The sequence below is a fragment of the Pseudorasbora parva genome, chromosome 19, assembly GCF_024679245.1.
Source record: "Pseudorasbora parva isolate DD20220531a chromosome 19, ASM2467924v1, whole genome shotgun sequence".
NCBI classification, from domain to species: domain Eukaryota; kingdom Metazoa; phylum Chordata; class Actinopteri; order Cypriniformes; family Gobionidae; genus Pseudorasbora; species Pseudorasbora parva.
Genome location: NC_090190.1, coordinates 6,415,537 through 6,441,017, shown reverse-complemented (window position 1 = coordinate 6,441,017; position 25,481 = coordinate 6,415,537). Strand labels below are relative to the sequence as shown.

Here is a 25,481-nt window from a genome sequence, read left to right as displayed (position 1 = left end):
AGGATTCTCTGTTGAATAGAATCGAGTTATTCAGAAAGTAACCAAAATAATGAATCTTATAAAGAATACATTTGACTTGGAAATTTTGGAGTTACACTTTCAAATGAATTTGTCCTTAACTGTGCAAAAGTATTCAATGATAGTCTTAATCTGAGGTTTATGTACCTATTTCTTTGGTAGACTTTCCACACATGACCTTGAGACGCTCTGTTTTAATCGTTTCTGTGGACTTGTAGGTCAATTCTGGCTATCCGTGTGTGAGATGGTGCTTGAAAACATTGTGTCTTCTTGAGTCATGCTTGGTTTCAGACGAAACTTTGCATGTCCCTGCACTGAATGTCCCTATGTCTGTCTCGTACTTGAATGTCACCTGCGCTGGTTTCACACCCGTGTCAGAATGTGTGTGTGTGTGTGTGTGTGTGTGACCACAACTGTTTAAGATAAGTTCTCCTCTGTGATCTGACACTGTGTGTTTAAGCTGTGTGTGTGTGTACATGTGTAGTGATTCTAGTGAATGTGTATCGGTGAGACTGTCTCTGGCCCTCAGGGTGACGGCAGTGTTTTGGAAGCTCGGCCAGGTGTATGTGTCCTAATGGCACGTGGGCGGGGCCTCTTCTCTCATTTCCCTGGCAAATACTGTCACCAGTTCCCTTTTCTTGTCACACAGCTTCTAGAGATTATACAGCAGAGATGGAATGTGTTGGAGTTAACATGTTTCTGCTGCTGTGCATCTTATTTCTCATCGTTCCAGGTAAGACTTTTTTTTTTGCCGTTTCAATGACTATGGCAGCAGTGATGTCACACACCAAAACTTTTTTGGGGGGCCCAAAATTTGACACTGAGCCATTAAGAGAAGGACAATTCGTTGGGACATCATCTAATTAATTACATGTTTTTGGTTTTGTTTTGTTTTATTTAAATTTGCAGTGTACTAAATGTTTATAATTTTAATTAAAATGTCATTCAAAGTTGTGCATGCATGATATTTATACTTAAGGAAGAAGGACGGATACCTTTTATTATTATTTATTATGATGATGACTGATGACTTTCAGCAAAAACCATCCTTCTCTGCACATTAGGATTATGTCAATGTCAAGTTTATGATATGAAATCCTAGAACCTAGAAGAATAAAACTGTGGTTTGATTTTAATTCTGTTATTCTGAAATAGTGTGGCTTTACTTCCTGCATTCAGATGTTTTCACTTCCATTGTGAAATTTTCACTGAAATATATTCCCACTGTGACTGTCAGTATAGTATAGGACAAAAGTAATAAATAAATATGCATATATTTCAGATTTATTTTATTAAAAAATAATTTATATATAAGATAAATTAAACATACAGTATATACTATATTTCATAAATATATACATGCATATATATACACAGGGCTTGACATTAAGCATGTGTTCAAATCGTTCATTCTCTTGTCCAAGTAAAAAATGTGCTTGTCCGGAAAAAAGTTTGATTTTTATATTATTTTTAAATTTGTGTGAATATATATGTTGTATAAAAAAATATATATATAATAAATTATTATTTATTTTTTTATCATTTCAAAATTGTGATATTTTTATCTTTTATAAATGGCATTTCCCGCTAATATTATTAAATATAGGTTAGGCTTCTGGTTTCATTTTATATTGTTAAATTTGATAAATACATTAAATTAAAATAAGACATTATAAGGGCTGTTAACAATCAAATTAAATAATTAACACTGAAAAATAACAGCAGCGTTAAATAATATTTAGAGATTTGTAGTTTTGAGTAGACAAAAAAAGAAATGTTGGAAAGAAATGTTTAAACATGAAACTAAACCTCCAGTAGGTGGCAGCAGGTGGCCGTCTTAATGAGCGAGTCATTGAGTCGTTCATGTAAACGATTCATTCAAACGCTGAATCGTTCAGTAACACACTTGTTGCTGTGGGACGCGTTACGGTTCTGCAAATGAACGATTTTCGCTGCTAAAATAGAACAAAACACTCATATTGCATCTACAATGTAAGTGACGTTAAGTGAATGTTAGTGAATGTTAATTAATTGTTTATGGAGCTGTCATATGAAATCAGTGTCATTTTCAGTTGTGATGGTGTTCAGGAAAAATATTTTTTTTTAAAAAAGAGGCTGCACAACCGTCAACAGCGCGACCTTGTTATCGTCAGTTCATTATATTATTATCCACCACTATCGATCGCCACTTACACTAAATTAATGCACAATCATTCTTGCATTTTGGTGATTCGCTAGTTATTTTTTGTTTTAATCCGGCTCTTGTCCGCCAGGCAAGTAAAATTCTCTTTCACTTGTCCCTTCAAAAAACCCACTTGTCCCGGACAAGCTGACAAGCGGACAAGCGTTAATGTCGAGCCCTGTATATATATTTTTAGAGCATCATATATATATATATATATATATATATATATATATATAAAATAAAATTACAATATTATATTTCAAGATTAAGATAAGAAAATAGATTTTTTAATATAAACAAATCTGTATGATTTCACACAAACAGACTTTAATGTTTCTAAATGAGTTATTATAGTTTTATTATTGTGTGCTTAGTACATTTTTGAACATTTTAGCATAACTTTAACATAAACACAAATTCTCTTATCATACTCTTAATATTTGTGGCATGTGTTACTGTTGTCTTATAATAGTTTTTATAAATCCATTTCAATAAATACACAAATATACAGTATATTAATTATAATATGCATATGTATTTTTAGAGCATCATGTGGCACAAAAAGGAAAATGTAGGAAGCATCTGATATAAGAATATAGATTTAAGTGTACAGATATAAGATATACATGCTTTTTTAAATGCACTTTTTAAAATATTCACAATATTTTTACTGATTGTATAGTTACAAATATGTAATATTATATTTCAAGGTTAATATATATATATATATATATATATATATATATATATATATATATATATATATATATATATATATATATACATATATATATATATATAAATGTGACTCATACTCTAATGGCAGATGCTTCCTACATTTTGCTTTTTGTGTCACATGGAGCTTTAAAAATACACACGGAGAAACATTCGAGTTTTAGTGGATTCTTCACAGTCAGGCTTTTGTTCACATGTTTGTTTGTGCAGTTCGGTTGCAGCTCAAATGGCTGTACTGGATTATCACGGGGTGTGAATTACAAATAGAAGTGTGTGTTTGTGTTTTGGGATGCATAAGGAGTTGATCGTTTGCTTGTTGGTGTGAACATAGCTCAATGCCTAATGCCTATTGTCGTGGAGGTCTAAGTGCACTGTTGCTATCCCAGAAATAATCCTTGTTTGGAGACAATAAGACCAGAACAGGCCAAGCACACTTTTTAGCGATTAGTGTGGCTTTAATGCATGCACACTTTTCACTTCCATTGAACCTGCCCTCTGGTTCTCTGTGCGTGCAATAGGGGTGTCTTTATTTATTATTTAGCGCACAACACAAACCACACACAGACATCTATTGTAATGCACAACACTGGCTGTCAGCAGGCCGATAAAGGAGTAGGGGGCGGAGAAGATGGCCGTGTCCGGGTAGTTAAGGGGCCTGAGAGCGACAGCGAGGGAGGAGTACGAGACTGTTTACCTGCTTACTGCCTACCTGCCGGCTGTCACACGGCCTTGCCTAGCAACGCAATGCAGATTAACAGCTGTCAGTTAAAGCAGGGCCTCTGAAGCCTGCCAACACTTCGTCCATGCAAAAGAAATCTTATCCTTAAGTAAATGAGATACATGAGTTTAGAGTTCAGTAGAGTGCAGGACGTTATCTTTACAGCATTACTGGAGCGTTGCTATTGCCTTCAGTGATACGGCAGTCTCTATGACTTCATGCAATGCATGATAGTTCCTCACTGCCTGAGTGTTTGCTCACGGACCAGTTCAGACAAATTAGAGAGGACTTGATGTTTGATCACTATCATTCGGAGAAGCTGGTCAATATTTGCTTGTGTAGGCACAATCAAGCGGCAAGGGCAAAGGCAGATCAGTGTGTATGACCAAGTAATGATGCATTAATCCAGTGTAATGCTGGAGTTGCAGTTCATGTGAGTTGTGTCTTATTATGCAGATTTCTTTTTGTACATTGAAGTGTCCACGTGAACCAAAGGAGAAGGAAAACTGCTCAGATTAGCCACGGATTTCAACTGATGTTTTAATCAGCGATGTCACTGTTAATGAGAAACATTGCAGGCCCCTTGTGCTAGTAAAAACATGTGCTAATAAAGACTTGTGCGGGTAATATAATATTAATGAAATGAAGGGCACACATCCATGTCTTTGTTTCTTAACACGCTTAAGCTAAATTAAAAGTTTTACATATAAAGTTTTATTTGAAAACATTATGTTAATGTTCTGCGGTGCAAATGACTTTAGAAAAATCTTTGCATTATAAAGATGTACTTGGGTCAAAGTTCAACTTCTCAACTAATTGTGTTTAAATGTAAATTATAATACAGGACAACAATCAATTAAGTGTCTAAAAGCAGTACGTTCTGTTTCAAAAATCAAGTTCTCATCACAAGAGAGAGAGTATAGTTGTTTAGTTTGTTACTACTAAAAACCTAAGAGAAAAGTAAGATGCTAAGTAGCTAATTAACGTGAACACACACTTTTAAACTTTTTTAAATTTTAATTGTGACTCTTTCATTTATGCTGTAGAACAAAATATGAAAGCCTCTTGACCTTATTTTAATCATTCTTGCAAATACGAGTTTATATTGCAATTCTACATCCATGATGACTTAGCCCAATGGTCATGACTGAACAGCTCTAATGACATTACATAAAACTGTTTATATGTGTATATTTTAAATATTTTTGACAGTGCAAGTCATTAAACAGCATTTTACTCTCTCTTTTGAACAGGTAGAGACTCTGAATACATCTCACTGCCACGCACACAGCATGGGAGAATCAACGACTCGCTGCTCCTCAGAGTTGAGACTCATTTTGATGTTCAGGGTGTTAAGTTCCAGGGGGGCTGGTATAAAACTAAACCGGTTTTCACTCATTTGGTCACTTTCACAGAGACCAATTTCATTCCAAATCTGCGCCTAAAGAATAATTCAGTGCTCAAATTGCCTGATTGCTCACTTTATTTTGAGCGTCTGGATGAGGACACACAGGGGGAATACGAGCTGCAGATTAACTTTATCTTCCCAGGAAGCTCCAGTCCAGTGGCTGTCACTAAAACAGTGACGGTCACAGTCAGCGGTAAGAGCGCTTGAGTGCTTCTGGGTCTCTCATGTTTCCTATTAGAATGTCTTCTGCATAATAAAACAAATAATGCTGTGGTAGCCTAAGTCATAATTAAGGGATACAAAGTTGGATTGTGACAAACCAAAAGTATGATTTAAAAAGTCAAAATTATGGCTTAAATCAATATTGCCTTAAAAGTCAAAATTGACACATCAAATCTAAATGATGACTTAAAAAGTCTGAATTATGACATAATAAATCAAAATTATAACTTAAAAGGTTGGAATTATGACAACCTAAATTGAAATTATGACATAAAAAGTCAAAATGATGACATAATAAATTTAAAAAAATATTTAAAAAGTCAAAATGATGACATTTTTAATCAAAATTGACTTTAAAAGCTGTCATTATGATATAAAAAAGTTTAAATTATGACACCAAATTAAAATTATGATTTTAAATGTCAAATCAATATTTTGACTTAAGAAAAAATGTACACACTAAATCGAAATGTTGACTTAAAAAGTCAATATTATGGCTTAAAAGTCAAAATTGACACTTAATGAAAATGAATTTTTTTTAATTAACATCAAAAGTCAGAATTATGGCATACTAAATTAAAATTATGACTTAAAAAAAAAAAAAAAAAAAAAATATATATATATATATATATATATATATATATATATATATATATATATACAATATATATATATATATATATATATATATATATATATATATATATATATATATATATATATATATATATATATATACAATATTATAAAAATGTATTTAAAAAGAAATCTGAATCCTTAAAAAAAGTCTAAATTATGATTTAAAAAGTCAAAATGAATCGATCATGACTTAAAAGATCAATTGCCAACCAAAATTATGACTTAAAATGTTTTAATCATGACATAGGCCTACTAAATCAGACATGATGATTTAAGAAGTCAGAATTATAAGATAAAAAGTCAAAATGAAAACTTGCCGTTAAGTGAATTTAAGCTAATTTAAGTGAAATAAGCACTCAGTTTTGATGTCTTGTCTGCTTCCAGTGCCCGTGTCCATCCCTGTGATTAGTATGACCCCAGAATCAGAACTTGTGGAAGACAGGGACAATGTGACGCTGACTTGCTCTATTGAACGTGGGACAAATGTTCAATTCGAATGGCTAAAGGACGACATGTTGGTTGGTCCAAGTGACCGGCATACATTCTCACAGGATCACGGGACGCTTGTAATAAACCCTGTCAAGAAAGAAGACATCGGCCATTACATTTGTAAAGCCCGAAACCACATTAGCAATAGTCAAAGCAAACAGGCTGCCCTCAGTGTGTTCTGTGAGTATCTGTCATTCTTTCCTAAGCTCATTTATTACGTGTTATCATCACATGTGTAAATCATTGCATCGTTCGTTATTGCAGACTGTCCAGCAGGTTCCTCCTGCAGCCTGAGAAAGAACTGCTGTTTGCGCTGTAATGAAGTCATTACATTGACTGTTGCTAGTCATGAAGCCGGTCCGGGGCACAGGCCCCTCATTATTTTTTTTGAAAGCAAGAAGTGTGCCACACAATGCACTATACACGTTTTCTTTTGCTTAACCCAATATTCGTTCACTGCAACAAGTACTGGGGGATGTAGGCTAAACGTGTAGAGGTAGCCTGTTAATAGGCCTATTTATAAAAAATATTGATCTAAGTATCTTCTACATTTTTAGTGAAGATTTAGTGAAACTGTGGGTAGACCTCTGTCCCTCTAGGGGGGTTGGGGGGCATGCCCCGGCCTGGAGGAAAATGTTGTGCATTTTAATGTTAAATTCATTAATTTGGTAAACTTTAAGAGTTCAAAATTCAGAGCTCAAACACATATTCAGTGTGCAAATTGAGCAAAGAAAAAGTCTCGAACTTGAACCTCAACTTTAAAGGGACACTTACATAATAGTAATAATTATAATAAATAATATAAATCCTATTAGAGCAATAGAAATATATTGTAAAACGAATGCACTGGAAATAAATGAGTGAGCTTTTATTTTGATGTAAACTGCAGTCAAGCATTTATTTTGGTGGAAAATATGTTTACTAACGCTCATTACAAATCCAGTAAAATGCGGTAATGGACAACTGTGCAGATATGAAATTGCATTTTTACATTTTCAAAAAACATTTAGTACGTTTATAAATCCATTTACATTGTGTGGACACACACACCAACACACACAATGGTTCGTTTAGGCGTAGAGATCATAGACCGTAAAAAAATATGGACGACTCGACATCATCCGTTTCCGCTTGCCATATTTGAAGCTTTCAGGCGGCCTTGCACGGCGCGGACATCTTGGGACCGAGTCTGCGCAGTAGCGATTTCGGGACCGGAGTTGCGCAGTAGAGCGCAGGAAGTAGAGCAGGAAGTACAGTCGCGATATCAAAAGCCCGCCCACACTCTCGCAGATGCAGAACAATTAATTATGTTGGTGTGAAATAAACAGTTATGGAAATGTAGAAATTAAAGCTAAAGCTCTAATCTGCTCCCAAAAATTTCGAAAAAAGTCCGTTAGTGCCTCAGTGACAACTTCACTCAGAGAAGCCGTCAGTCTCAGCTGTCAATCATGACGTCACACCCCCCGTTTTATAGCATCAAATAACTAACTCAAACTAAACTTATTTTTAAAACGAACACCTGAAATGAAATCATCGTGATGATAACTGCCTTCAGTGACATAAACTAACTTTGGGGAACATTTTTTAAAGTGTAATTTTATTATTTAGTTTGCCTCGCGTCCATTAGAAAACACAGAGGAGCGGCTATACTGGGACCGGTCACCGGGGGGCGATCGAGGCGCGAAAGCTTCAGTAAATGAGAGGGAGACTGCAGGCTTGGTAGAGATTCACGCGGAATCACACGGCGTAGACATAGCCTACACGCGCATAGCTCAAAATACGCACAGAAAACACGCCACTTGGCTTTAGAAAGTGACGTATATGTTTACACAAAGTCATGATGAAATGTTGCAAGATGCTAGATCTTATTTTGAAGCTTCTGTTTGAGAAAAACTAACTAGCAAATGTTGAACATATTAATCCGGATGTTGACAGCTTCTGCAAAAACGGTAACCCCAACCAGCACGATAACGCCCATTTGTGGCCGCAGTCGGATGATATTGGTTAACTGAGATGCGGAGCTGATCGCGCACTTCTCTTTGCACAGCGCAAAAAGACATTCCATTTAATGAGGACACAAACCTTATCGAGCTCTGATATCAATTTGTGGCAGTCAGTGTTGGTATTGTGGCAGGGCACCACAGATAAATAAATGTATGGGAAACTCTGATACTTAGGCCTACATTAGAGCCTATTTCAACAGCATATTTTATGGCATATGGAAGTAATACAACTTTCTTGCAGATTTGCATTCTTCTAAATTACAATATGAAAATAATGACTAATTAAAACATTTTCAAGATTTTACAATTAGCCTACAACATATCAAGAAACCAGTCATTTTATGACAACAAATAAAATAAAGAGCATATATATTCTAAGAGAAGCTAACAGGGAATGTTCTCTGAACGTTCTCTCAAAGTTATCAAAAAACGTTCTTGCAGTAACGTTATTAGAACGTTGTGCCAACGTTATTTGCTATTGAGTAACGTTCTAAAAACGTTAGCTATAAAACGTTATTTTTACATTGTTAGTGGAACGTTTTATAAATGTTACTACATTAAAAAAAGAATGAGTCATTACAAATTAGTCATACAGTTTTTTTCTCAAACTTCAGATACATAATTTGTATATCCAGAGACAACTTAATGACACTTAAATTCTATTTTCGTTAATTTATATATATATTTTACAATCAGAAAAAAATCTAGTAAACTAATTATGTATTAAATATAAATGTAATATAAATATAAAAGTCAATTATAAAAGTGGTTTTACCTTTTTTTAAGAAATAATATGTCAATAAACAAAAGCAAGTACTAAAGGAGAAAACAGGAATATTTTATTTGTCCCAACCCAATCTCACAAAAAAATCGTGCATATTTTTTTGTCCCAACCCAATCTCACAAGCAAATCGTGCATATTTTACAAGGTTGCCATTTCGTACGAATTTATAAGATTTTTGCTAAATTGTATGTATTTGTTAAGTTGCCAAATTTGTAGGAATTACCTACCTCAAACCCTGCCCCTAATATTACCCTTCACTGGGGTTTAGACAAAATGTACGAATTCGTACGAGTGAGGTCGTACAAATTCAGTAAAACACGTACGAATTGGCCGTGAAATAGTGTTAGCATTGCTTTTGATATATTGCATGTTCTGATATTCATAAATGAGAATTTTGTGAAAATTATTGAAAAACGCTACACAGGGTAAACCCAGTCTGATCTGCTGGCGATTTGATTTCGCCCTGCAACTTAGCCTGGAAACCTGTACATTCATTTCTACTGCTTCTGTACTTTTGCGGGAACCAATCGCAGACTGGCTTATCCACCTGCCGCGCTATTGGCCGGTTTAACATGATGACAGCTAGAGAAGTGATGGGTCATTGCCCGTTGATCACGCCTTTTGTGGTCTGATTGGTTGAAGGACTATCTAATTGCATACGGAGTCATTTGAATAATGCTCGGTGAGCACTCCTCTTGTGCAGTAGAAAATACAGAGCAGACTCCCCAGACCAATGTTCAATCTTAAATATAGCCAGACAAGAAAAACATTGGCAGTGGCTGGCAACTTAACAAAAAAACAAAAAAAAACAAAAAATCAGACTTGGAAAGAGTTAAAAGTAGTACTAGAACTAAATAATAGAAAATTGAATGCTGAAAAACAGACCACTAATAATAATGTTTTTTTTTTTGTTGTTTTTTTACTTTACCAAATCTTTCAGATGGGCCATATAACCTGGCAGTAAATTCTGACCAATGTCTGAAGACTGAAGGCGTGTTCACAGTGAACCCTGGGGAAATGGTCTTTTTTGAGTGTATTGCGGACTCGAACCCTCCCAACACCTGCGTCTGGATCTCTAAAACAAAGAACGGCACGGAGGTTCTCATGACGGGACCACGGTTTGAAGTGAAGCCGTATGAGTTACCTCAGGGTAAAGAGTTCTTGTGTAGAGCATTCAACAATATGACGAAGAAGCAGGACGAGACCAAGTTCACACTGGTGGTGGCCACACTTGGCACAGGTATGATTGTAACAGAATAACAGAAACTGTCTAAATATTAAAACTATATATATATATTGTGGAAGATTCAGGACCAATAAATGTTTGTCCAATTATTTGGTCCTAATTAGACAGACGTGAGTCACCGAACAGCACAACCGAAAGACCAGCTTATGCTGTGTTCAATGTTCATGGCATGTCATAACTGTAATTTTGAGATGGCAACCCGTGACATTACTCAGAGCTGATCACGTCCTCATACTCAGATTTATACATTTCTCTGGCAACACTATCAAACGGCAAAAGGAATCTGCAGCAGTCAGGTGGTGCAACTAGAGCTTTGTAAGCTGTTTACGTTTATAATTACTGATATTATGTGCTTTCAGACATAAGGTTGTTTTTTAAGTTTGTCTCTTATGACGGTTTGCGCTGCTTTGGCTGTATGCGTTTGTGTGTTTTAATAGAGCCATGGCTTTGGAGACATTGTTGCCAGGTTGGGTCGACGATTTCCAGCCCAAAAGCTCATTAAAACCTGCCAAAAAAAAAAAAAAACTTTATTTGCCAAAATAATGTGATATATTGCTATTGCCATACCAATCTAGGTTGATACATACCATTTTTATCTCCTTAAAACATAATGTTAATGAAAGACAAACCAAAAATTCCCAGGAAAACAGATCAAAACAGGGCAAATACATTAAAGATAATTAGCAAATATTACTAAAATGTTCAGGTGGAAACTGTCAAAATGATAATCCCTCAGAAGAACACATGCATCTTTTTAAATGTCAACAGTAAGAATAAGTCAATTTAAGTGCAAAAATTGCCAAAAATAAGAGATCGGAAAAAGCAATGTAATTAACAGACATTTAACACACATTAATGCACACACCACTGTCAAAATGTGTCATTCAATATACTGTACAATAACCCGCCAACAGCAGATGTCCTGAGTGTGTGTATGATTGATTGATTGATTGATGGATGGATGGATGGATGGATGGATGGATGGATGGATGGATGGATGGATGGATGGATGGATGGATTGGTTGATGGATGGATAGATTGGTTGGTTGGTTGGTTGGTTGGTTGGTTGATGGATGGATGGATGGATGGATGGATTGATTGATTGACTGATCGAATGATCGATTGATCGATTGATTGATTAATCTTTTGATATCTTTTTTTATTCTTATGACCGAATCAAACCAAAACAGACATTTTTGAAGCTTTGAATAATTGAATAATAACTCTTTCTGCCATTTATGAACAGTGCTTCCCTACCATGAACGTAAATGTCCAGCTATCCATGCTTTCACTGTTATACTGTAGGGGACGGTATGACACATATTCTGAAAAAGTACTGAATCTCCTGATCAAAACACAGGCGAAAAAGAAGCAGAAACAAGCGCTAGTATATGTAAACAGATGTATTTGTAAACTACCGCAATCATTAACATAAACATATAAATCAAAACTGCCTAATGTCGACTGAAATGACGACCCAGGGCGAGCTATATGACTGTGAAGCTTTGGGGGTGCAGATGGACTCGATCTACCCCATCTGTGTGTTGATCATCGCTCTGAATCCAAACCAGACGTAGTATTTGAAAAATACACGATTTTCTCAGGTTTTTTTTACTCAGAATGTTGCTGTTTTTGTGAAACTTACCACATTGAATTGTTGATAAAAAATCCATGAAGCTAGAACAAATGAAGCTTTTTGTTTAGAGGCTGTGATCTTTCTTTGGGGGTGAATAAATGATCAAAAACGCAGGCGGTAGCTGGCAACTTTTTTTTTTTTAAACACTGATGGATGAATACATAATATATTTTGTACATAGCCTATTACAAAAATGGTCACTGGCTTTCGTGTTTTCAGTTAATCTGTCCTGGGTTTTTTTTATTCCTTTGTTCCATCCATTGTCACACTTCATGGTCATGAAAAGCTGTTTTTTCTCTCTCCAGTTGCTAAGTAAATCTGTCCCACCTGTGATTAAGTCTTGCTGTTCCACTGGAAAGTAAATAGGGGCCAGCACCTGTTCTTATTGTTTACATCATTGCTTTTTATTTCAGTGTGTACTGTAAATGCAAGCATGCAATGCAAGTTCTTGGTTGATTAAAGATGAAGATCACACACCAGAAATGATTTATTATAAAATATAACACTGAGATATTGATCTGTTTCCAGGAAAAGCGAAATATATCCAGGAAGGGAGTGTGCTGTCTTCACTGACTTTCGTTACAATCTTCTCAGTCCTCATCATAGTGTGTATGATGTTTGTGCTCCTAAGGAAGACCTGCCATCCACGAAGTATGATATGCTGCTTTTTAACGATTTTCAGGCATCACTTTAATAATTATTAAGTCAATTATTCATGACATCACTTTGATGGTTAATACACTGCCTGTCCAAAAAAAGTCGCTGTTTAAATTTAAATAGATAAATATTTAAAAGTCAATGATTGGATCATTATTGGAGGGATTTTTATGTTATATCTAGCATGTTATATGTCAAGATTCATCAGCTCAGACTGTGAAAGTATGGTTGTGAGGGAGCATGAAGAATCATTTTCAATTTTTTCAATTTTTCAATACAAGATCTTAAACCAAAAATGTATGCACCTCTTAATGAAAATAAATGTTGTGATGAATTTTTTAAAGAGTATTTGCCTCTTTAAATACAAACAGTGACTTTTTTTGGCTGGGTAGTGTATTTGTTTAAAGTCCCCAAGAAATGTGAGATCTTTGGCTTTTAGGGCACTCTTAAATGGTCAAAAATCCCTTTTGGCAGATATACATGTGTAAAAAAAAAGTCATTATCTTATGAAAATACAAATAAGAAATATTGATGACTCATCCTGCACTACACAGATTATTGTCCAATCAAAAGATCCTGAGAATGAGCCCCTCCCCCTAATAGAACATCAACCAATTAGCACATAGAAAATCATGATTAATGGTTGTAATTTAAACTAAAGGCTTACAAATATACAGATGGTCTTAAACAAAAACAAATGTCAGCACAGGACAGAAAACAGGCTCTAATGATTTCAAGGGTTTTTTAATCTTTAATTTATTTGAATTAGCCACAGTTACTGAGACACAGAAATAATTTTTAATTTACTTTTTATTTTTCTACAGGGATAAAGTCCATCTACAAGCGGTAAGAAAATAATTCTCATTTTCAACACATTTCATTTATTTCTGTGACATCATTGATGGACTGATCCTGTCCTCCAGGCCTATGACAGAGCAGCGAGGACTGCACCGCTCCGGTACGTTTACTGCACGCCTCGGACCATAATATACCTTTGTTGTTAAGCAGTGATGTGTACACTGCCTCTCTGTACAAACAAACTCCCCAGCCCCATTAAACATTACAGCTATAATCATATCTGCTTGTTTTCTGTCAGCACGCTTTAAATATTCTTTCCACCTTGCTGGTTTGGCTTTACTTGGCCACGTACACAGTCACTCCCTTTCGAAAATAAATAGGATATACTAAGTACTTACTGTCTAAAGTAAACTTATGGTCTAGTGAAGTAAAAGTGAAGATGGATAAAATGATTCATGGAAACAAAAATCTTTTAAAACATGATGTAATATGGATCTCAATAGAAGTTAATGGCAAATGAAGTAAACAAATACAATTGAATATATTACTTGACTAATTTTAGCTACGTATTATGGTAATCTGAATAATTTTTTTCAGGTCATGAAGATGCAACTGAAGACTTTGGCATCTATGAATTTGTCTCTGTACCTGGGAAAATGGAGTCAACACAGGTATAAAAAAGTACTATTTTGCATGAGCAGTTTTGCCTCAGAACAGTTTATTATTTCTTCCCTCTGTTTTCCAGGCATCCTGCAGGTCTTTGGCACGGCTGGATTCAGTCAGAGATTTGCATACCACCATCTATGATGTCATCAAACATGTGCCTGAAACTCCAACACTGAGTCTTTTGAAATGAGAGAGGTGGACAGTCACGTGTGCTCAGATGATAAGACGAAAGGCATTTTACTGGGTTTTTCTGCCAATTTTTGTGTCACATTTAAGCACTCTTTTGCTTTACAGTTATTCATTTTTATACTTCCTTTTTATACTTCCTTAAATCTGAAAAACATAAGCTTGTGCTGAGCACTTGAGTTTTATGTCTTAAAAATATATAAGAAAGAGAACTATGAGATTTTATTATGTTGCAACATGCTTAGTGAAAAGCTAAGAGTATTTATATATAAATACAGTCATCATCTAATGTTGTTTTTCTTGCATTATGAATGTAAATATGTATGCATTTTGTACTTTGAAACTGTATTTTTTTGCACACTGCAGTGTATTCTGTGATATTGCTCATTTAAAGATGCCACATTTCACGTTTTCGAATGTAAAACAGTCATCTTCTGTTTTGTTTTCTGTGTTGCACCGGTTCATTTTAAACACAGATGGATGCTTCGTATTTTGAAAATAAAGGTTTTTAGAAATATTTTTGCATTCTTTTTGTTTTTAATTACATATAAGATATAATAAGATAAAGGAGGTAACGCAATACAAGTAATGGGAGTTAATCAGATTACTTTTTTCAAGTATCTAGTAAAGTAGTGCATTACTTTTAAATTTACAAGAAAATATCTAATTCACTTTGTTCTCATATTTATTCACTGACAGCTCTCCTATTCTCATGATGAGAGAAATTGGGAGTAAAGGCAAAGGTGTTGAGAAAAAGTAATGTATATGCATTACTTGCCATAAAAAGTAACACGATAAGTTACAGTTTGTACCGTTTTATCATCGATCAATGATTCGTATCGTGTGCCAAACTGCAGAAATCACGTGACATTGGCGATCCGAATCATTGATCGATTCGCTGACAACAGTTTGAATCTTAAGTTGAGGATTGAACACAAACAAGGAAGAAAAGACAATGCTGAATAAAGTCGTAGTTTTTGTTATTTTTGGACCAAAATGTATTTTCGATGCTTCAAGAGATTCTAATGAACTAACTGATGTCTCATATGGACTAATCTGATGATGTTTTTATTCCCTTTCTGGACATGGACAGTATAGTGTGCATACACTTAGATACGCTGTCGGACTAAATATAAAATATCTTAAACTGTGTTATAAAGATAAACGGAGGTCTTACGGGTGTGGAACGACAAGAGACATCAATTTAATTTTTGGGTAAACTAACCAGTGTGTAAAACTCTTAGACATATTTTAAAGTCTATGATTTGATTTGAAAATCAAGTGTGTTGTTGATCCTGATAAGCACTGATTGTCACAGTTGTAAACAGCATACTTCTTCCATGAGGGGGTTCAACTTCACCGAATGAACGCCACACAAACGTCTCCCAGAAATCCTGTAGAATTCAACCAATCAGAAGATGTCTTTAAAAAACTGGAAAAAAGTGCATCAGACGTTCAGCCAGCGGTCTGTGGGCGTGTAGGCTGAGACAGTATAGTGTGCCTACATAGGCTGACACTAAACTAGGTTAAAACTGAGACTAAACTAGGTTAAAAAAAATGTGATCATTAGAATTTTGGTGAGTAGGCCTACGGCAGTTCGACTGTCTGATAAGTAGGCTATACAGTATTACCCGAACAAACAGGTAGTGTTTCATAAAGGAAGATATAGTATGACTTTGTGTTTATTTTCTCTATTTCGCGGGAAGAGCAGCAGTAGTATTATACCAACAGCTCTGAAGCCTGGGGTAGGTGCCACTCCCTCATTTGACAGGGAAATCATCAGTGATATCAGGTGTTTTATTGACGGAAGACCGCTCTATGCTCTTATCTCTTATGTGTGCTCATATCAGCACGAACTGCCAGTTAGAGGGGCTCGACTCAAACACCCACGCTAAGAATATTTATTTCAGGTAGCACATGTATTTGCTGTAAACTATTCTTTGAGCTGTGAGATGTAAACACCCAAAACAACATGAGGTCGTCGCTTTTTCCAAGAATCCTTGATTCATTTTAGCCTAGCCTGTCTCTGTTGATACTCAAGTGCACAACAAACGCAGACCTCTATATAAGGCAGCATTAATAATTTTTGTGTAGAAATGGTTAGAAAAGTCAGAAAACACTGTCTTTATAGGCTATTTATCTTTCAAAAAATGGAATTGCAAAATAGGGACATTTCTAATAAGCGTGACAAAGCATTATACAAATATAGGCCTAATAGCTTTCTCAGAGGCATGCCAGATTTTTTTATTTGCTTTAAATTTAAAACGTATTAAACAAATAAGCATGAGAACCAAGTTTTGTCTGCAGAAAGTGCTGACAATAACATCACAATAATAGTAACCTACTAGGCTAACATGAACGCTCATTTGAAAAAACAGAACACACGAACACACACACAGGCGTAGCCTAATGGTTTTTATAATGTACCGCAATACCGTATTGTATATCCCCGTACTGCCCCTGACCCTAAACCTACCCATCACAGGAAACATTCTGCACTTTTACTTTCTAAAAAAAAATGTCCAAAAGTGAAAAGTGGACAATATTGTCCTCATATTTCACCCTCTCCTTTTTAATACCTACCTCCTCATATGTCACAAAAACACACCTAACCCCCCCCCCCCCCCAACACACACACACACACACACACACACACACACACACACGCACACGCACACGCACACGCACGCACGCACGCACGCACGCACGCACAAAGTTCACATTTAGGTAAAAACAATCTAAAAGTCTAACTCGTGACATAATTATTACTTTTTGTCATAATGTTGACTTTTTTTGTCTACATAATTATGCCATAAGAGTTGTAATTATGACAAAACGTTTACAATAAGGCAAAAACAATTATCTAGTCTAATCCATCATTCCATACTCAAAATAACTATTTCTGCCGAGGAACTACATATCCCATGCTGCACTGGCGACCTGTCACGTGAGCCCAACAGTGAAACATGGCACCTGTCTAGAACTGCAGGAACTGAATCGCCGTTTGACAGAAAAACACCACTGGATTTTTGTGGATTTTACTGCTAGTGTCTTCAACCATACGATGCAGAAAATCAAGTCTTTGATGTCCCGTCAGGTGGGTTATTTATTCTCTTACATCAGTCTGCTTCTTGATTTCATTGACAAATCCGGAAGCATTTTAATAAGCTAGCTGCTAGCTCAAATACAAATAAACAGAAAAACAGCTTATGCACCTCACAGTATCATAACGCATTCAATCAATGCATCTAGAATCATTAGCGAAAGTAACGTAATGAGTAATGTAAAAATCTAATACGAGCTCTTGGACAGTAGCTTAAGATCTTCAGAGATGCTGCTAAGATGTAACGTTAGCCTACTTTTATTGAGTTTAAAAGAATCAAATCAATAAACACACTTCCTTTTAAACCTGTCCTATATAGACGTTTATCCACAAACATATGTGTCGTTAAACTTTTTTTTGTGTCTTTGTGCAGTTTGGTCCCAGCATTTTCAGGTGGATTATTGCTCAATTGTATTGTTATTGCTAATGAGGACGAGCATATTAGAGGTCTACACTCTGCAGCATTTGAAACACCCCATATATTGATGGCTAATATTTATACCTTATTGTTTATTTTCATTGCCAGGGTCTGAAAAGCCCCCAGGAGAGTGTGGTTGACATGAGCCCCGTGGAGAGCTTCAGGAGCCCTAGCCAGGTCAGTTCATGTTCTCAAACCAAACCTGCACTGTTACTGAATTAAGCCTCACATTTGTGAACAGATTTTATTATGCCAAAAAAAAAAATCACAGCAGCCCGTCTCAGCATTCAATGAGGACGCTTGTCGAATAATGAGTGCTGTAAAATGTCTTTACCGACTAGATGATCCAATCCCGCTGTATATTTTGGGGGTTCCAACGCTCTTCTCAAGACCATCTGATAACCTCATTGAATTTTGTCCTGTGCACTGAAGGTGTGAGTGGTTCTATCCACCTGGGTATTAAAGGGGTGATGAATTGAGAAATCAACTTTCCCTTGAGCTTTTGATATATAAAAGTATGGTAATATAAGAATAACCTGTAAGTTTCAGAGCTGAAAAGTTCCTTATTAGTAGAAGAAAAGCTTTTATAGACACTAGGCCCAGAAATCTATCGATCTCAGAATGTGCCACACCTTGATGTCATCTGTTGTGCAATACGCCGCCACAGAATAATAAGCACTTCTAATTCAGTAGCCCCACTCACCGACTCATGGAGCTGTTCGGATCGCGCTAGCCAGCAGCAATAATCATGCCAAAGAAGATAGCAAGATATGGCGCTATTCCTGGTTGTGGAAGAACACAGTTCGCTGCATAAGCTTCCTTCTAGGGATGCACAATATTATCTGCAAAAACAAACACGGAAGAGAAGACAATGCTGAATAAAGTCATATTTTTAGTTATTTTTGGACCTAAATGTATTGTTGACGCTTTAAAAGAGTCTAACTAACCAACTGATGTCACATATGGACTACTTTGATGATGTTTTCACTACCTTCTGGACGTGGACAGCAAGTGGGCATACACATTCAAAGGACAGAAAGGCCTCGGACTAAATCTAAAATATCTTAAACTGTGTTCCGAGGATGAACAGAGGTCTTACGGGTGTGAAACGACATCGGGGTGAGTCATTAATGAAAGAAATTTCATTTTTGGGTGAACTAACCCTTTAATGTGCAATTCTTGTACTGTGTTTTATTCATCTCTTACATTGATTTTCTGGAGTGAACGAAGCTTCATCTTTTGTGTGATGAATTATAAACTAAATACATCAGTACATTTTCAGCCATCATTCGGACAGGGTCCGCTACAACAGGCTTGTACAGATAGTGGATAATAGCATTTACTCCCTGGCTCTTTAGGCATTATTGTCTGTCCGGGAGCAGCAGCTCATTTGCATTTAAAAGGACATACACAAAACAGTGTTTTTGCTCACCCCAAAATTGTGGCTATAAAACATGATCTGATTTGAGCTAAATATTCACATACACACTCGGGGACATCAGAGACATATTTAACATCTAGTCAAAAGGGGCATAATATGTCCCCTTTAAGGACTACAACAAATGCCTGGTAGGGACTACAACAAGCTTCTTCCCGGGTTGGTGACATCACTAACCCTAAAATGTGCATAAACCCTTCCCCATGGGAACACGCAACAAAGGGGGTAAGGCCTTGAGTCGCTGGCATGGCATCGAAATGCTGTTACTATTCTTACACAGTCCGCCATGTTTATACATTCTCGCTAGAGCAGCTAGTCATAAAATGTCTCATCTATTTAATCAAGTGTTCTGTTTCTGGCTGTGATAATAAACTCCCAGGGTCTGAGCCACTGAGGATGCAGTGGATTCATTTAATTTGTGAAGGAAATGTGCCCAAAAATGAGCTAAATTCATGTTTGTGTGAATCATTGTACACTGGACTGCTTTGTAATCAGTAAACACTGAATTTGCACAAAAGATACTCCTCAAATCCCACTCTTCGTGATCCAACCTCATATTCTGAGCACGCAAGTATCACACTTCATAATACAGCATGTGTTTGCTGATTGCCTTTCTGAATTTGCTAATGTGGTTAAATCAAGTGCTTGATATTTTAACCCAAAAATGCCCACCGCCTGTACAATTCAGAAGCGCACCTTTATTACTTCTTAAAAATAAAACATGACATGGCTCTGATCTCTGTGTATACAGAGACAATGTTAACCTTAGCCACTGTGTAGTGTCCTAGCCAGCTCATTCACAAAGGCGATACATTTACAAAATATAACGCGTGGTACTTACATGTTCTGAAAATGAATTCGGTCAAACAGTTGGTATTTATCCATCTTTGTGAATTCTTCTCACTGTGTGAGGTTTTTCACACTGCAGTTGTCATTTGTAAATGCTCCGCCTTATTCTGAAAAGGGGGCGGGTAGCAGCTGCTCATTTGCATTAAAAGAGACACGCAAAAACAGCTTCATCTTATGCAACCCAAATAGGCACTTTCAAAACATCCTATATTAAATAATCCTTGGTGTATTTTGAGCTGAAACTTCACACATTCTGGGGACAACTGAGACTTATAACGTCTTTATGAAAAGGGCATTATAGGACCCCTTTAATCACAGCGTGATTAAAAAAATATTAGACTATTTTAATAAATGTACCTTATGATGACCTTTCATGCAACCAGACATGCCTTTTTATTCACATGTAACAACTTCCATGATTCTGAAATATTTACAAATAACGTAGAAAGTAGAGCTGCATGATTCTGGATAAATTGAAAATCACAAGTTATTTTTTAAAATGGAAATCACGATTCTGAATAGACAACTAAGCGAAATAACATAATTACTAGAGGTTCTGACAAAATGTGAATTGCTGTCTATTTAAAAATGTTTCACTTGAATTATTTTTTTATCCATCTGGATGAATCAGCATGTTTTGATTGAACCTCTTGAAGGAATGATTCAATGACAAATAAATCCCTTTTTTTTTAAACCTACTGGTGTAAAAATGTAATTGATACAATCTTTATTTGACACTTCCTTACTTTCAAAAGTAGATTTGTGCTACTGTAAACGTCAGTGTTTATCTGACCTATAAACTTATATCCTAGCACCTCTGTGATCGTTTGAATTATTATAAGACAAAAATAATGATACTGCATGTTTGAAAAAAATGTTTGTGAAGCTGTTTTATATTTCTACTTGCCAACTGCTCTCTCTGGCTCAGCAGGAGCACCAACACAGATTTGAATGTTCGTCGTGATGGTACTTGTAGACAGATGAAAGATGGGTGTTTCAATCGCGATGGAATCAATCTTTTAACAAGTTCATGCAGCTCTAGGAGAGAGTATAAAAAAGTTACTCCGACTGAGCTTTAGTGTAGCAGTGCCACAGAGTTGTATTATGACCCTCATTCAGTCAGATAAATGGAAGTTGGTCATGGTCCAGTGCACTGATTCTAGCACTACCTCACAGGTCCATTAAATCAGTTGGCCCTTTCAGAAGTTCTAGCTCTAGGTTTCTACGGTAATTTTAAGCACTCTCGACCTCAGCTCTGGTATCTTTTGCCAAGACTTTTTACTTTTATTGTAGTCCCTAGTTATTAGCTACCAAATCAAACAGACTCATTCCTAGCATCTGAAAGTGATGTTACTCTGTATCATTTGTTTTCTTTTAGACATACTTTTCAGAACCATCTGGCCTGGATCTCTGGTGGGCATTGTTTCAACAGACAGTTTGACAGTTTTCTGAAACAACAGGAGCATTGTAAAAGTGTTTGATCATTTAAATGAACAGTCTGACCAGAGCATGTAGAGGAAAATGATGGATTAGGCTTCTCAAATCGCCACCAAGCGATTCTGTGCCGTTAATGAGCATTGTGTGTCGGAAAAGTTGAACTTGAAAGTTGGCCTTCATTATCCCAAGATTATCAGTTTCTTGAAAGTGAAAGTTCTAGGCGAGCATGCTGTGAAGCATGCTTTTTAACAGTTTTTTTTAATGAGGAAACAATTTATTTTCATCCTCATTATTTTTCAAGACACATCAAGAAAGATTTACTTCTTCAGTACTTACGTTCAGTTTTATTTGCCAAGACCAACAACAAATATTTATATATTTATTGGACCATTTATCTGTTTGATTTGTTCTAGTCTGTAAAACTATAGACTGTTGAAACATATGTTGTGCCGTTGATGTTATTTAGAGCCCGAGTCTCCAAACTTAGATAAACAAACTCTTAAATATATATCAGCGGGATACGAGCTACCTAAAAGGACAAACTATCTTTGACATATCAAACAGCCAAAGCCGTTGATCTTGGTAAAGCTGCAGTTAATATTCATACTAAAAGCCAAAAAACTTCCTTTTTTGATTTCATGTGGACATTAAGAAATTAGACCGTAAAACGTTGCAGTTACTTTTATATTGTGATTTTAAATCGTGTGTTATTTTGTGCTTCATAAAAATGTGTCTGGCTAACTGGCCTATATTTTATTTTCTTGCCTATTTTGTATTCTCATTTAGCTTTTGGTGTGCCTGACAAATGCTCTGTCATTTTTCTTTGCCTTTTTGTGGTTTACACTGAAGAAGTTTTACCAATTGAATATGGTAAAATGTGCTTTGGGATGTTTTGCTTGGGCAGAACCATTGAAAGGACCCACTTCTCTTGCACAGAGCAGTCTCTCGTGTCCTCTAGGTGGCACTGTAATCACATAATTAAGACATCAGACAGCCTTGAATGCCTCTTGATGAATTGCTGTGAAAATTAATGGACGTTTATTCAGATTGTTTACGTCATTAGTCTAATATCGTCATCACCTTCATCATATTAGGCAGAATATATTGTAATATTTGAAATCTTATTCATAAGATGATTCATTCTCAGGCGTGGGTGTGCTTTTAAGTTAAAACCACATCTCAATTCATAATCAGCAACTTTCTTTCCCTCCCATATCCTGAATTTATCCTTATTTTTCATGGAGTCTGATAGTAAGGATGTCACAAATGAAAGCTGGTGTAGGTAAAGAGTGTTCTGGCAAAGCTTGAATCTTGCAGCAGCTGTCCGTCTTTTTCCTCTCATCTCGGTCCATGTGAACAAATGCTTATTGTTATTTATAATACGCCTCTAAATCACACTCTGGCCTGCGTTTGATCAGCATCAGTCAATAACCCTTCAGTTCACTCATCCCAAGCTTTGATTGCTGTATAGCACATCAAATCACACTTTTATGTGCAAATAGACTCGCGTTCGTCTTCGTCTGCACGCAGGGAATAAAAGGACGAGAGGTGTTAATTTTGGTAAACATTGTCAGTCTACATGGGATGGAAAGATAATTGAACAAAGGCTTGGCGACCATTTTAATTAGTGTGGCAGAGTTTTTGTTTTATTTTCCAAGTGACCGTTTGGGTGGAAACTGATTGATGTTTTGAGTCTCATCCGATCGGATCGTGGACTTCATTCCCACCTGATTTGTCACTATACTTTTTATTCAGTGGGAAAGTAGACCTTGTTTCATTGTGCCTGTGATAGAAATTAAAGGTTTTTTTTACACATAGACATGTTCACTATTTTCGAATGCACTATATAGGGAATAGGGAACGATTCAGACAGTGCAAATATACTTTTCATTGGGAAAGGTTTCAATTCACTTTTTTGGGCCTTTATAAGCCAAAAATTATTAAAGTCCCCCGTAGTAATTTTTATCCCTTAAAGGTGCGATCTGTAAAAATTGAAGTAAAAAGATCCAAAAAATGACCTACACGAATCAAAAGAATGAGAAGAAATAAGGGCGATGATGTCATTAAAAAATGTCAAGTTATAGTGCTGCAGAGAGATCAACCTTAATTAGCAGTAGCATTACTAGCCCCGGCCCGACAGCTGTCGTAATACCAGTCTCGGCCATGGGAGGCGGTATGCGGGCAACTTAAACACCAGCCAACCTGGCGTACTTGAACCTGATGTCAATCCTGTAGAAAGTACAGCCCACTACTTCATTTTAGTTCAGGGAAGAGAGCAGACGGATGGCCGAAGCCCCTTGGCCCCTTGAATGTATCTGATATGATAAAAATAGCTGTTTTCGCGAGCCGAGCCGTTTAGAATAGGCACCTTCCAGTGGACGAAAAGTTGCATAGTGCACCTTTAAAACTCATTGTTGATCACCAATATTACATATTTAAATGTTTTTTCCTTGAAGAAAAATTCTTCATGCCTTAAAATAGCTACATCCTTGCCTCATTTAGTATACACGGTTCTATGAATATGCTAATTTTACCCACCTCCACTCACACAAACCAGCTCAGAGATCCACTCGTTGACATATTTTGTGACACCAGTGGTTTTTGACAAGGTCTTTGGCTCACTGCAGTTTTAAGTAGAAAATACTCAGCAATGGTGGTGACTTATAAATTTGCACATGGTTTGTTTAAAGCATATTAACACCACATAGACTTATAAACAACATTAAAAACGGATTTTAAAGGGGGGGAAATGGCAAATGGGACAGACTTTGCTTTAGTTGTGTCCCAGCATTTAAAAGAGAAAAATGCCAGCCACCGCCAGGGTTTTTGACCATTTTCACCAACATGTAATGTATATCTGAGCATGCAGTATATCAAAAGAAAGAGCTGACCCTCTAATAAAAAAAAACATGCATTCCTTTTTTATCAACACTTGAATATGGGTAAGTTTCATTAAAAAAAGCAACATTTTGAACAAAAAGCTGAGAAAAATAACGTTTTTGTGAAAGACTGTTTCCAGATCAGATTCAGAGCGATGATCAAACACAGATGGAGAAGATCGAGTCCATCAGCACTTCTAATGCTTACACAGTCCTGTAGCTCGTCTTGGGTCCACGTTTCATTCACTAACAGTAGGCAGTTTGGATTCATATGCTGTTGAATGATGATCACGTTATTTTACATATGCATATGATTACATACGATCGCTCGTTTTACTGCGTCTTACTTGCGTGTGTTTTGATCATAGACAGTAAAAGAAATGGACAGAGCGATCCCATAGACGTCAACGGCGGAAAATGAGGTCAATTACAGGCACTCAATTCCTGATGGCTGAGCGCAGGCTCAGACTGAGCTGGACGACGTAGATGTGACGTAAGCAACCTGTCTGACAGTTGTAGGTCTTCTAGTAGTTGTGGAAAGGGAAATCTGAATCACGTTGTTTAAATATTTTCTCCCGTTGCTTTTGGCTCACCATCGGCTTCTCCCCATTCTTCCCCCTTGACTTTATCAGACTTTGTCTCCACGTCCCCCCGACTGCCTCATAGACAGTAAAAGATTGCTTCCGAACGTCTCCTCCTGTCTATACGGTAATTTCTCAACTGTGCGACAGTCGCGTTGGTTTTGACGCAATCGTTAGCCTACTTTTACAAAAACAGCTTCTACGGGGCGATAGTGTAAGATACAAGGTAATGGAGCCTTTTATGCATTGTCGTGTTTCTTTATAAATAAACAATGGACAAATGGAGTCTTTAAACGCCTCAGAAATGAATGGGAGTCAATGGGATGCTAACAGCAGGTGATGGCTTGGTTAGCAATGGCCGCCCCTATGGGTGGAACGCTTTCCGA

General features: G+C 36.4%; 1 protein-coding gene across 1 annotated transcript; it reads left to right on the top strand.

The window, feature by feature from the left end:
- Window positions 1-564: 564 nt before the first annotated feature.
- On the top strand, window positions 565-14,888 carry hepacam2 (HEPACAM family member 2). The gene is made up of 9 exons (XM_067426560.1): window positions 565-751; window positions 4,910-5,257; window positions 6,310-6,594; window positions 10,142-10,441; window positions 12,612-12,734; window positions 13,565-13,586; window positions 13,664-13,698; window positions 14,136-14,209; window positions 14,284-14,888. Exons 1-9 carry the CDS (start codon window positions 583-585, stop codon window positions 14,392-14,394), a joined length of 1,467 nt encoding a protein of 488 aa, XP_067282661.1. The 5' UTR covers window positions 565-582; the 3' UTR covers window positions 14,395-14,888.
- The last annotated feature ends 10,593 nt before the right edge of the window (window positions 14,889-25,481 follow it).